General features: G+C 48.5%; 1 protein-coding gene across 1 annotated transcript in view; it reads right to left on the bottom strand.

The window, feature by feature from the left end:
- Nucleotides 1–16310, bottom strand: part of LOC127912214 (keratin-associated protein 10-6-like) — a 76719-nt gene extending 60409 nt beyond the window's left edge. Inside the window, exons 1-2 of the mRNA XM_052481129.1 lie at nt 15585–16310; nt 14172–14846 (exon numbers count right to left, since the gene is read on the bottom strand). Of these exons, the coding sequence (XP_052337089.1) occupies nt 14172–14846; nt 15585–15813 (904 nt within the window). The 5' untranslated portion in view covers nt 15814–16310. The remainder of the gene's footprint in view (nt 1–14171; nt 14847–15584) is intronic.
- Between the last annotated feature and the right edge of the window lie 1010 nt (nt 16311–17320).

The following is a 17320-nucleotide window of genomic DNA, read 5'->3' as shown; positions in this document are numbered from 1 at the left end:
GCACAGACATAGTGTAGGATACAGGAAGGATACAGGGACACAGACATAGTGGAGGATACAGGAAGGATACAGGGGCACAGACATAGTGTAGGATACAGGAAGGATACAGGGGTACAGACATAGTGGAGGATACAGGAAGGATACAGGGACACAGACATAGTGGAGGATACAGGGACTCAGACATAGTGGAGGATACAGGGACACAGACATAGTGGAGGATACAGGGACTCAGACATAGTGGAGGATACAGGGACACAGACATAGTAGAGGATACAGGGCCACAGACATAGTGGAGGATACAGGGTCACAGACATAGTGGAGGATACAGGAAGGATACAGGGACACAGACATAGTGGAGGATACAGGGACACAGACATAGTGGAGGATACAGGAAGGATACAGGGACACAGACATAGTGGAGGATACAGGGACACATACATAGTGGAGGATACAGGAAGGATACAGGGTCACAGACATATTGGAGGATACAGGAAGGATACAGGGTCACAGACATATTGGAGGATACAGGGACACAGACATAGTGGAGGATACAGGAAGGATACAGGGTAACAGACATATTGGAGGATACAGGAAGGATACAGGGACACAGACATAGTGGAGGATACAGGAAAATAGGCATAGTGGAGGATATAGGAAGGATACAGGGACACAGACATAGTGGAGGATGTAGGACGGATACAGGAACACAGACATAGTGGAGGATGCAGGAACACAGACATAGTGGAGGATACAGGAAGGATTCAGGGACACAGACATAGTGGAGGATATAGGGAACACAGAGATAGTGGAGGATACAGGAAGGATACAGGGATACAGACATAGTGGAGGATACAGGAAGGATACAGGGACACAGACATAGTGGAGGATATAGGGAACACAGACATAGTGGAGGATACAGGAAGGATACAGGAACACAGACATAGTGGAGGATACAGGAAGGATACAGGGACACAGACATAGTGGAGGATATAGGAAGGATACAGGAACACAGACATAGTGGAGGATACAGGAAGGATACAGGAACACAGACATAGTGGAGGATGCAGGGACACAGACATAGTGGAAGATACAGGAAGGATACAGGGACACAGACATAGTGGAGGATGCAAGGACACAGACATAGTGGAGGATACAGGGACACAGACATAGTGGAGGATACAGGAAGGATACAGGAACACAGACATAGTGGAGGATACAGGAAGGACACAGACATAGTGGAGGATACAGGAAGGATACAGGGACACAGACATAGTGGAGGATACAGGAAGGATACAGGTACACATACATAGTGTAGGATACAGGAAGGATACAGGGACACAGACATAGTGGAGGATACAGGAAGGATACAGGGACACAGACATAGTGGAGGATACAGGAAGGATACAGGGACACAGACAAAGTGGAGGATACAGGGACACAGACATAGTGGAGGATACAGGAAGGATACAGGGACACAGACATAGTGGAGGATACAGGGACACAGACATAGTGGAGGATACAGGAAGGATACAGGGACACAGACATAGTGGAGGATACAGGGACAGACATAGTGGAGGATACAGGGACACAGACATAGTGGAGGATACAGGAAGGACACACAGACATAGTGGAGGATACAGGGACACAGACATAGTGGAGGATACAGGAAGGATACAGGGACACAGACATAGTGGAGGATACAGGAAGGATACAGGGTCACAGACATAGTGGAGGATACAGGAAGGATACAGGGACACAGACATAGTGGAGGATACAGGAAGGACACAGACATAGTGGAGGATACAGGAAGGATACAGGGACACAGACATAGTGGAGGATACAGGAAGGATACAGGGACACAGACATAGTGGAGGATACAGGGACACAGACATAGTGGAGGATACAGGAAGGATACAGGGTCACAGACATAGTGGAGGATACAGGAAGGATACAGGGTCACAGGGACATATTGGAGGATACAGGGACACAGACATAGTGGAGGATACAGGAAGGATACAGGGTAACAGACATATTGGAGGATACAGGAAGGATACAGGGACACAGACATAGTGGAGGATACAGGAAAATAGGCATAGTGGAGGATATAGGAAGGATACAGGGACACAGACATAGTGGAGGATGTAGGACGGATACAGGAACACAGACATAGTGGAGGATGCAGGAACACAGACATAGTGGAGGATACAGGAAGGATTCAGGGACACAGACATAGTGGAGGATATAGGGAACACAGAGATAGTGGAGGATACAGGAAGGATACAGGGATACAGACATAGTGGAGGATACAGGAAGGATACAGGGACACAGACATAGTGGAGGATATAGGGAACACAGAGATAGTGGAGGATACAGGAAGGATACAGGAACACAGACATAGTGGAGGATACAGGAAGGATACAGGGACACAGACATAGTGGAGGATATAGGGAACACAGAGATAGTGGAGGATACAGGAAGGATACAGGGATACAGAAATAGTGGAGGATACAGGGTCACAGACATAGTGGAGGATACAGGGACACAGACATAGTGGAGGATACAGGAAGGATACAGGAACACAGACATAGTGGAGGATGCAGGGACACAGACAGAGTGGAGGATACAGGCGGGATACAGGGACACAGACATAGTGGAGGAATACAGGAGGGATACAGGGACACAGACATAGTGGGGGATACAGGAAGGATACAGGTACACAGACATAGTGGAGGATACAGGAAGGATACAGGGAAACAGACATAGTGGAGGATACAGGAAGGATACAGGGACACAGACATAGTGGGGGATACAGGAAGGATGCAGGGACACAGACATAGTGTATGATACAGGAAGGATACAGGGACACAGACATAGTGGAGGATACAGGAAGGATACAGGGAAACAGACATAGTGGAGGATACAGGAAGGATACAGGGACACAGACATAGTGGGGGATACAGGAAGGATGCAGGGACACAGACATAGTGTATGATACAGGAAGGATACAGGGACACAGACATAGTGGGGGATACAGGAAGGATACAAGTACACAGACATAGTGTATGATACAGGAAGGATACAGGGACACAGACATAGTGGAGGATACAGGAAGGATACAGGGTCACAGACATAGTGGAGGATACAGGAAGGATGCAGGGACACAGACATAGTGTATGATACAGGAAGGATACAGGGACACAGACATAGTGGAGGATACAGGAAGGATACAGGGTCACAGACATAGTGGAGGATACAGGAAGGATACATGGACACAGACATAGTGGAGGATACAGGAAGGATATAGGGACACAGACATAGTGGGGGATACAGGAAGGATACAGGTACACAGACATAGTGGAGGATACAGGAAGGATGCAGGGACACAGACATAGTGGAGGATACAGGAAGGATACAGGGAGACAGACATAGTGGAGGATACAGGAAGGATACAGGGACACAGACATAGTGTATGATACAGGAAGGATACAGGTACACAGACATAGTGGGGGATACAGGAAGGATACAAGTACACAGACATAGTGGAGGATACAGGAAGGATACAGGTACACAGACATAGTGGAGGATACAGGAAGGATACAGGGAAACAGACATAGTGGATGATTCAGGAAGGATACAGGGACACAGACATAGTGGAGGATACAGGGACACAGACATAGTGGAGAATACAGGAAGGATACAGGGGCACAGACATAGTGGATGATTCAGGAAGGATACAGAGACACAGACATAGTGGAGGATACAGGTACACAGACATAGTGGAGGATACAGGAAGGATACAGGGAAACAGACATAGTGGATGATTCAGGAAGGATACAGGGACACAGACATAGTGAAGGATATAGGGAACACAGACATAGTGGAGGATACAGGAAGGATACAGGAACACAGACATAGTGGAGGATACAGGAAGGATACAGGGACACAGACATAGTGGAGGATATAGGGAACACAGAGATAGTGGAGGATACAGGAAGGATACAGGGATACAGAAATAGTGGAGGATACAGGGTCACAGACATAGTGGAGGATACAGGGACACAGACATAGTGGAGGATACAGGAAGGATACAGGAACACAGACATAGTGGAGGATGCAGGGACACAGACATAGTGGAGGATACAGGCGGGATACAGGGACACAGACATAGTGGAGGAATACAGGGGGGATACAGGGACACAGACATAGTGTATGATACAGGAAGGATACAGGGACACAGACATAGTGGGGGATACAGGAAGGATACAGGTACACAGACATAGTGGAGGATACAGGAAGGATACAGGGAAACAGACATAGTGGAGGATACAGGAAGGATACATGGACACAGACATAGTGGAGGATACAGGAAGGATACAGGGACACAGACATAGTGGGGGATACAGGAAGGATACAGGGACACAGACATAGTGGGGGATACAGGAAGGATACAGGTACACAGACATAGTGGAGGATACAGGAAGGATGCAGGGACACAGACATAGTGGAGGATACAGGAAGGATACAGGGAGACAGACATAGTGGAGGATACAGGAAGGATACAGGGACACAGACATAGTGTATGATACAGGAAGGATACAGGGACACAGACATAGTGGGGGATACAGGAAGGATACAGGTACACAGACATAGTGGAGGATACAGGAAGGATACTGGTACACAGACATAGTGGAGGATACAGGAAGGATACAGGGAAACAGACATAGTGGATGATTCAGGAAGGATACAGGGACACAGACATAGTGGAGGATACAGGGACACATACATAGTGGAGAATACAGGAAGGATACAGGGGCACAGACATAGTGGATGATTCAGGAAGGATACAGAGACACAGACATAGTGGAGGATACAGGTACACAGACATAGTGGAGGATACAGGAAGGATACAGGGAAACAGACATAGTGGATGATTCAGGAAGGATACAGGGACACAGACATAGTGGATGATACAGGAAGGATACAGGGACACAGACATAGTGGAGGATACAGGAAGGATACAGGGAAACAGACATAGTGGATGATTCAGGAAGGATACAGGCGCACAGACATAGTGGAGGATACAGGGACACAGACATAGTGGAGAATACAGGAGGGATACAGGGACACAGACATAGTGGAGGATACAGGAAGGATACAGGGTCACAGACATATTGGAGGATACAGGGACACAGACATAGTGGAGGATACAGGAAGGATACAGGGACACAGACATAGTGAAGGATACAGGAAGGATACAGGGTCACAGACATAGTGGAGGATACAGGAAGGATACAGGGACACAGACATAGTGGAGGATACAGGAAGGATACAGGAACACAGACATAGTGGAGGATACAGGAAGGATACAGGGACACAGACATAGTGGAGGATACAGGAAGGATACAGGGACACAGACATAGTGGATGATACAGGAAGGATACAGGGTCACAGACAAAGTGGAGGATACAGGAAGGATACAGGGACACAGACATAGTGGATGATACAGGAAGGATACAGGGCCACAGACATATTGGAGGATACAGGAAGGATACAGGGACACAGACATAGTGGAGGATACAGGGGCACAGACATAGTGGAGGATACAGGAAGGATACAGGGTCACAGACATATTGGAGGATACAGGGACACAGACATAGGGGAGGATACAGAAAGGATACAGGGTCACAGACATATTGGAGGATACAGGAAGGATACAGGGACACAGACATAGTGGAGGATACAGGAAAATAGGCATAGTGGAGGATACAGGAAGGATACAGGGACACAGACATAGTGGAGGATACAGGGATACAGACATAGTGGATGATACCGGGACACAGACATAGTGGAGGATACAGGAAGGATACAGGGAAACAGACATAGTGGATGATACAGGGACACAGACATAGTGGATGAAACAGACATAGTGGAGGATACAGGAAGGATACAGGGACATAGACATAGTGGAGGATACAGTAAGGATACAGGAACACAGACACAGTGGAGGAATACAGGGACACAGACATAGTGGATGATACAGTAAGGATACAGGGACACAGAGATAGTGGAGGATACAGGAAGAATACAGAGACACAGACATAGTGGAGGATATAGGGAACACAGACATAGCGGAGGATACAGGAAGGATACAGAGACACAGACATAGTGGATGATACAGGGACACAGAGATAGTGGAGGATACATAGTGGATGATTCAGGAAGGATACAGGAACACAGACATAGTGGAGGATACAGGCACACAGACATAGTGGAGGATACAGGAAGGATACAGGAACACATACATAGTGGAGGAATACAGGGACACAGACATAGTGGAGGATACAGGGACACAGACATAGTGGAGGATACAGGGAACAGACATAGTGGAGGATACAGGAAGGATACAGGAACACAGACATAGTGGAGGAATACAGGGACACAGACATAGTGGAGGATACAGGGACACAGACATAGTGGAGGATACAGGAAGGATACAGGAACACAGACATAGTGGAGGAATACAGGAACAGACATAGTGGAGGATACAGGGACACAGACATAGTGGAGGATACAGGAAGGATACAGGAACACAGACATAGTGGAGGAATACAGGGACACAGACATAGTGGAGGATACAGGGACACAGACATAGTGGAGAATACAGGGACACAGACATAGTGGAGGATACAGGGACACAGACCTAGTGGAGGATACAGGGACACAGACATAGTGGAGGAATACAGGGACACAGACATAGTGGAGGATACAGGGCCACAGACATAGTGGATGATACAGGAAGGATACAGGGCCACAGACATAGTGGAGGATACAGGAAGGATACAGGGACACAGACATAGTAGAGGATATAAGAAGGATACAGGGGCCCAGACATAGTGGAGGATACAGGAAGGATAGAGGGGCCCAGAAATAGTGGAGGATACAGGAAGGATACAGGGACACAGACATAGTGGAGGATACAGGAAGGATACAGGGACACAGAGATAGTGGAGGATACAGGAAGGATACAGGGACACAGACATAGTGGAGGATACAGGGACACAGACATAGTGGATGATACAGGGACACAGACATAGTGGAGGATACAGGAAGGATACAGGGGCCCAGACATAGTGGAGGATACAGGAAGGATACAGGGACACAGACATAGTGTATGATACAGGAAGGATACAGGGACACAGACATAGTGGGGGATACAGGAAGGATACAGGTACACAGACATAGTGGAGGATACATGAATGATACAGGGAAACAGACATAGTGGATGATTCAGGAAGGATACAGGGACACAGACATAGTGGAGGATACAGGGACACAGACATAGTGGAGAATACAGGAGGGATACAGGGACACAGACATAGTGGAGTATACAGGAACGATACAGGGTCACAGACATATTGGAGGATACAGGGACACAGACATAGTGGAGGATACAGGAAGGATACAGGGACACAGACATAGTGGAGGATACAGGAAGGATACAGGGTCACAGACATAGTGGAGGATACAGGAAGGATACAGGGACACAGACATAGTGGAGGACACAGGAAGGATACAGGGACACAGACATAGTGGAGGATACAGGAAGGATACAGGGACACAGACATAGTGGAGGATACAGGAAGGATACAGGGACACAGACATAGTGGAGGATACAGGAAGGATACAGGGTCACAGACATATTGGAGGATACAGGAAGGATACAGGGACACAGACATAGTGGAGGATACAGGGGCACAGACATAGTGGAGGATACAGGAAGGATACAGGGAAACAGACATAGTGGATGATTCAGGAAGGATACAGGGGCACAGACATAGTGGAGGATACAGGAAGGATACAGGGTCACAGACATAGTGGAGGATACAGGAAGGATACAGGGACACAGACATAGTGGAGGATACAGGAAGGATACAGGGACACAGACATAGTGGAGGATACAGGAAGGATACAGGGACATAGACATAGTGGAGGATACAGGAGGGATACAGGGTCACAGACATATTGGAGGATACAGAAAGGATACAGGGTCACAGACATATTGGAGGATACAGGAAGGATACAGGGACACAGACATAGTGGAGGATACAGGGGCACAGACATAGTGGAGGATACAGGAAAATAGGCATAGTGGAGTATACAGGAGGGATACAGGGACACAGACATAGTGGAAGATACAGAAAGGATACAGGGTCACAGACATATTGGAGGATACAGGAAGGATACAGGGACACAGACATAGTGGAGGATACAGCGGCACAGACATAGTGGAGGATACAGGGATACAGACATAGTGGAGAATGTAGGGACGGATACAGGGACACACACACATCGTGGAGGATACAGGAAGGATACAGGGACACAGACATAGTGGAGGATACAGGGATACAGACATAGTGGAGAATGTAGGGATGGATACAGGAACACACACACATCGTGGAGGATACAGGAAGGATACAGGGACACAGACATAGTGGAGGATACAGGAAGGATTCAGGGACACAGACATAGTGGAGGATATAGGGAACACAGACATAGTAGAGGATACAGGAAGGATTCAGGGACACAGACATAGTGGAGGATATAGGGAACACAGACATAGTAGAGGATACAGGAAGGATTCAGGGACACAGACATAGTGGAGGATATAGGGAACACAGACATAGTGGAGGATTCAGGGACACATACATGGTGGAGGATACAGGCGGGATACAGGGACACAGACATAAGGGAGGATACAGGAATGATTCAGGGACACAGACATAGTGGAGGATACAGGGAACACAGAGATAAGGGAGGATACAGGAAGGATACAGGGTCACAGACATAGTGGAGGATACAGGAAGGATACAGGGTCACAGACATAGTAGAGGATACAGGAACACAGAGATAGTGGAGGATACAGGAAGGATACAGAGACACAGACATAGTAGAGGATACAGGGCAACAGACATAGTGGAGGATACAGGAGGGACACAGGTACACATACATAGTGGAGGATACAGGAAGGATACAGGGGCACAGACATAGTGGAGGATACAGGGCCACAGACATAGTGGAGGATACAGTGACACAGACATAGTGGATGATACAGGAGGGACACAGGTACACATACATAGTGGAGCATACAGGAATGATTCAGGGACACAGACATAGTGGAGGATACAGGGCAACAGACATAGTGGAGGATACAGGAGGGACACAGGTACACATACATAGTGGAGGATACAGGAAGGATACAGGGGCACAGACATAGTGGAGGATACAGGGCCACAGACATAGTGGAGGATACAGTGACACAGACATAGTGGATGATACAGGAGGGATACAGGGACACAGACATAGTAGAGGATACAGGAACACAGACATAGTGGATGATACAGGAAGGATACAGGGACACAGACATAGTAGAGGATACAGGAAGGATACAGGGACACAGACATAGTTGAGGATATAAGAAGGATACAGGGGCCCAGACATAGTGGAGGATACAGGAAGGATACAGGGACACAGACATAGTGGAGGATACAGGAAGGATACAGGGACACAGAGATAGTGGAGGATACAGGAAGGATACAGGGACACAGACATAGTGGAGGATACAGGAAGGATACAGGAACACAGACATAGTGGAGGAATACAGGAACACAGACCTAGTGGAGGATACAGGGACACAGACATAGTGGAGGATACAGTGACACAGACATAGTGGATGATACAGGAGGGATACAGGGACACAGACATAGTAGAGGATACAGGAACACAGACATAGTGGATGATACAGGAAGGATACAGGGACACAGACATAGTAGAGGATACAGGAAGGATACAGGGACACAGACATAGTGGAGGATATAAGAAGGATACAGGGGCCCAGACATAGTGGAGGATACAGGAAGGATACAGGGACACAGACATAGTGGAGGATACAGGAAGGATACAGGGACACAGAGATAGTGGAGGATACAGGAAGGATACAGGGACACAGACATAGTGGAGGATACAGGAAGGATACAGGAACACAGACATAGTGGAGGAATACAGGAACACAGACATAGTGGAGGATACAGGGACACAGACATAGTGGAGGATACAGGGACACAGACATAGTGGAGGATACAGGAAGGATACAGGAACACAGACATAGTGGAGGAATACAGGGACACAGACATAGTGGAGGATACAGGGACACAGACATAGTGGAGGATACAGTGACACAGACATAGTGGATGATACAGGAGGGATACAGGGACACAGACATAGTAGAGGATACAGGAACACAGACATAGTGGATGATACAGGAAGGATACAGGAACACAGACATAGTGGAGGATACAGGAAGGATACAGGAACACATACATAGTGGAGGATACAGGGAAACACAGACATAGTGGAGGAATACAGGGACACAGACATAGTGGAGGATACAGGGCCACAGACATAGTGGATGATACAGGAAGGATACAGGGACACAGACATAGTAGAGGATACAGGAAGGATACAGGGACACAGACATAGTGGAGGATATAAGAAGGATACAGGGGCCCAGACATAGTGGAGGATACAGGAAGGATACAGGGACACAGACATAGTGGAGGATACAGGAAGGATACAGGGACACAGAGATAGTGGAGGATACAGGAAGGATACAGGGACACAGACATAGTGGAGGATACAGGAAGGATACAGGGACACAGACATAGTGGAGGATACAGTGACACAGACATAGTGGATGATACAGGAGGGATACAGGGACACAGACATAGTAGAGGATACAGGAACACAGACATAGTGGATGATACAGGAAGGATACAGGGACACAGACATAGTGGAGGATATAAGAAGGATACAGGAACACAGACATAGTGGAGGAATACAGGGACACAGACATAGTGGAGGATACAGGGACACAGACATAGTGGAGGATACAGGAAGGATACAGGAACACAGACATAGTGGAGGAATACAGGGACACAGACATAGTGGAGGATACAGGGACACAGACATAGTGGAGGATACAGGGACACAGACATAGTGGAGGATACAGGAAGGATACAGGAACACAGACATAGTGGAGGATACAGGAAGGATACAGGAACACAGACATAGTGGAGGATACAGGGACACAGACATAGTGGAGGAATACAGGGACACAGACATAGTGGAGGATACAGGGCCACAGACATAGTGGATGATACAGGAAGGATACAGGGACACAGACATAGTAGAGGATACAGGAAGGATACAGGGACACAGACATAGTGGAGGATATAAGAAGGATACAGGGGCCCAGACATAGTGGAGGATACAGGAAGGATACAGGGACACAGACATAGTGGAGGATACAGGAAGGATACAGGGACACAGAGATAGTGGAGGATACAGGAAGGATACAGGGACACAGACATAGTGGAGGATACAGGAAGGATACAGGAACACAGACATAGTGGAGGATACAGGGACACAGACATAGTGGAGGATACAGGGACACAGACATAGTGGAGGATACAGGAAGGATACAGGAACACAGACATAGTGGAGGATACAGGGACACAGACATAGTGGAGGAATACAGGAACACAGACATAGTGGAGGATACAGGGACACAGACATAGTGGAGGATACAGGAAGGATACAGGAACACAGACATAGTGGAGGAATACAGGGACACAGACATAGTGGAGGATACAGGGACACAGACATAGTGGAGGATACAGGGACACAGACATAGTGGAGGATACAGGAAGGATACAGGAACACAGACATAGTGGAGGAATACAGGGACACAGACATAGTGGAGGATACAGGGTCACAGACATAGTGGAGGATACAGGAACACAGAGATAGTGGAGGATACAGGAAGGATACAGGGATACAGAAATAGTGGAGGATACAGGGTCACAGACATAGTGGAGGATACAGACCCAGACATAGTGGAGGATACAGGAGGGACACAGGTACACATACATAGTGGAGCATACAGGAATGATTCAGGGAACCAGACATAGTGGAGGATACAGGGCCACAGACATAGTGGAGGATACAGGAGGGACACAGGTACACATACATAGTGGAGGATACAGGAAGGATACAGGGGCACAGACATAGTGGAGGATACAGGGCCACAGACATAGTGGAGGATACAGTGACACAGACATAGTGGATGATACAGGAGGGATACAGGGACACAGACATAGTAGAGGATACAGGAACACAGACATAGTGGATGATACAGGAAGGATACAGGGACACAGACATAGTAGAGGATACAGGAAGGATACAGGGACACAGACATAGTGGAGGATATAAGAAGGATACAGGGGCCCAGACATAGTGGAGGATACAGGAAGGATACAGGGACACAGACATAGTGGAGGATACAGGAAGGATACAGGGACACAGAGATAGTGGAGAATACAGGAAGGATACAGGAACACAGACATAGTGGAGGAATACAGGGACACAGACATAGTGGAGGATACAGGGTCACAGACATAGTGGAGGATACAGGAACACAGAGATAGTGGAGGATACAGGAAGGATACAGGGATACAGAAATAGTGGAGGAATACAGGGACACAGACATAGTGGAGGATACAGGGACACAGACATAGTGGAGGAATACAGGGACACAGACATAGTGGAGGAATACAGGAAGGATACAGGGACACAGACATAGTGGATGATTCAGGAAGGACACAGGAACACAGACATAGTGGAGGAATACAGGGACACAGACATAGTGGAGGAATACAGGGACACAGACATAGTGGAGGAATACAGGGACACAGACATAGTGGAGGAATACAGGAAGGATACAGGGACACAGACATAGTGGAGGAATACAGGGACACATACATAGTGGAGGATACAGGGACACAGACATAGTGGAGGAATACAGGGACACAGACATAGTGGAGGAATACAGGAAGGATACAGGGACACAGACATAGTGGATGATTCAGGAAGGATACAGGGGCACAGACATAGTGGAGGATACAGGAAGGATACAGGGACACAGACATAGTAGAGGATATAAGAAGGATACAGGGGCCCAGACATAGTGGAGGATACAGGAAGGATACAGGGGCCCAGACATAGTGGAGGATACAGGAAGGATACAGGGACACAGACATAGTGGAGGATACAGGAAGGATACAGGGACACAGAGATAGTGGAGGATACAGGAAGGATACAGGGACACAGACATAGTGGAGGATACAGGGACACAGACATAGTGGATGATACAGGGACACAGAGATAGTGGAGGATACAGGAAGGATACAGGAACACAGACATAGTGGATGATACAGTGACACAGACATAGTGGATGATACAGGAGGGATACAGGGACACAGACATAGTAGAGGATACAGGAACACAGACATAGTGGATGATACAGGAAGGATACAGGGACACAGACATAGTAGAGGATACAGGAAGGATACAGGGACACAGACATAGTGGAGGATATAAGAAGGATACAGGGGCCCAGACATAGTGGAGGATACAGGAAGGATACAGGGACACAGACATAGTGGAGGATACAGGAAGGATACAGGGACACAGAGATAGTGGAGGATACAGGAAGGATACAGGGACACAGACATAGTGGAGGATACAGGAAGGATACAGGAACACAGACATAGTGGAGGATTCAGGGACACATACATGGTGGAGGATACAGGCGGATACAGGGACACAGACATAAGGGAGGATACAGGAACACAGACATAGTGGAGGATACAGGAAGGATACAGGGATACAGACATAGTGGAGGAATACAGGGACACAGACATAGTGGAGGAATACAGGGACACAGACATAGTGGAGGAATACAGGGACACAGACATAGTGGAGGGATACAGGGACACAGACATAGTGGAGGATACAGGGACACAGACATAGTGGAGGATACAGGAAGGATACAGGGATACAGACATAGTGGAGGAATACAGGGACACAGACATAGTGGAGGATACAGGAAGGATACAGGGATACAGACATAGTGGAGGATACAGGGTCACATACATAGTGGAGGATACAGACACACTAGACACACAGACTGGACACACACACACTGGACACACACACTGGACACACACACACTGGACACACACACTGGACACACACACTGGACACACACACTGGACACGCACGCTGAACACACACACACTGGACAAACACACTGGACACACACACTGGACACACACACTGGACACACACACTGGACACACACACACTGGACACACACACTGGACACACACACTGGACACACACACTGGACACACACACTGGACACACACACTGGACAAACACACTGGACACACACACTGGACACACACACTGGACACACACACTGGACACACACACTGGACACACACACTGGACACACACACACTGGACACATACACTGGACACACACACTGGACACACACACTGGACACACACACACACACTGGACACACAAGCTGAACACACACACACTGGACACACACACACTGGACACACACACTGCACACACACACTGGACACACACACTGGACACACACACACACGCTGGACACACACGCTGAACACACACACACTGGACAAACACACTGGACACACACACACACACACACACTGGACACACACGCTGAACACACACACACTGGACACACACACTGGACACACACACACTGGACACACACATGCTGGACACACACACTGGACACACACACTGGACACACACACACTGGACACACACGCTGGACACACACACTGGACACACACACACTGGACACACACACACTGGACACACACACACTGGACACACACACTGGACAAACACACTGGACACACACACTGGACACACACACTGGACACACACACACTGGACACACACACACTGGACAAACACACTGGACACACACTGGACACACACACTGGACACACACACACACTGGACACACACTGGACACACACGCTGGACACACACACACTGGACACACACACTGGACACACACGCTGGACACACACACACTGGACACACACACTGGACACACACACACTGGACACACACGCTGGACACACACACACTGGACACACACACGCTGGACACACACACACTGGACACACACACTGGACACAAACACACTGGACACACACACACTGGAAACACACGCTGGACACACACACACTGGACACACACGCTGGACACACACACACTGGACACACACACTGGACACACACACACTGGAAACACACGCTGGACACACACTGGACACACACACTGGACACACACAATGGACACACACACACACTGGACACACACGCTGGACACACACACTGGACACACACACTGGACACACACACTGGACATACACACACTGGACACACACACACTGGACACACACGCTGGACACACACACTGGACACACACACTGGACACACACACTGGACATACACACACTGGACACACACACACTGGACACACACGCTGGACACACACACTGGACACACACACTGGACACACACACACTGGACACACACTGGACAAACACACTGGACACACACACTGGACACACACACACTGGACACACACACACTGGACACACACACTGGACAAACACACTGGACACACACACACACACACTGGACACACACGCTGAACACACACACACTGGACACACACACACTGGACACACACTGGACAAACACACTGGACACACACTGGACACACACACTGGACACACACACACTGGACAAACACACTGGACACACACACACTGGACACACACACACTGGACACATACACTGGACACACAAACACTGGACACACACTGGACACACACTGGACACACACACTGGACACACACACTGGACACACACTGGACACACACTGGACACACACACACTGGACACACACACACACACACTGGACACACACTGGACACACACTGGACACACACACTGGACACACACACACTGGACACACACACTGGACACACACAAGACACACACACACACACTGGACACACACACACTGGACACACACTGGACAAACACACTGGACACACACACACTGGACACATACACACACACACACTGGACACACACACACACACTGGACACACACACTGGACACACACACTGGACACACACTGGACACACACTGGACACACACACACTGGACACACACACACTGGACACACACTGGACACACACTGGACACACACACGCTGGACACACACACGCTGGACACACACTGGACACACACTGGACACACACACACTGGACACACGCTGGACACACACACTGGACACACACGCTGGACACACACTGGACACACACTGGACACACACTGGACACACACACACTGGACACACACACTGGACACACACACGCTGGACACACACTGGACACACACACACTGGACACACACACTTGACACACACACACGCTGGACACACACACTGGACACACACGCTGGACACACACATTGGACACACACATTGGACACACGCGCTGGACACACACGCTGGACACACACACACTGGACAAACACACTGGACACACACACTGGACAAACACACTGGACATATACACTGTACACACACACACTGGACAAACACACTGGACACACACACTGGACACACACACTGGACACACACACACTGGACAAACACACTGGACAAACACACTGGACAAACACACTGGACATATACACATTGGACACACACACTGGACACACACACTGGACACACACATTGGACACACACACACTGGACAAACACACTGGACAAACACACTGGACAAACACACTGGACATATACACACTGGACAAACACACTGGACACACACACTGGACACACACACTGGACACACACACACTGGACAAACACACTGGACACACACACTGGACAAACACACTGGACATATACACTGTACACACACACACTGGACAAACACACTGGACACACACACATTGGACACACACACTGGACACACACTGGACAAACACACTGGACACACACACTGGACACACACACACTGGACACACACACTGGACACACACACTGGACACACACACTGGACAAACACACTGGACAAACACACTGGACACACACACTGGACACACACACTGGACACACACATATTGGACACACACACTGGACAAACACGCTGGACACACACACTGGACACACACACTGGACACACAACACACTGGACAAACACACTGGACACACACACACTGGACACACACACACACTGGACACACACACACTGGACACACACACTGGACAAACACACTGGACAC

This window comes from Oncorhynchus keta, chromosome 26, assembly GCF_023373465.1.
Source record: "Oncorhynchus keta strain PuntledgeMale-10-30-2019 chromosome 26, Oket_V2, whole genome shotgun sequence".
NCBI classification, from domain to species: Eukaryota; Metazoa; Chordata; class Actinopteri; order Salmoniformes; family Salmonidae; genus Oncorhynchus; species Oncorhynchus keta.
The sequence above is the reverse complement of the archived record's forward strand: the minus strand, read 5'-3'. Positions and strand labels throughout refer to the sequence as shown.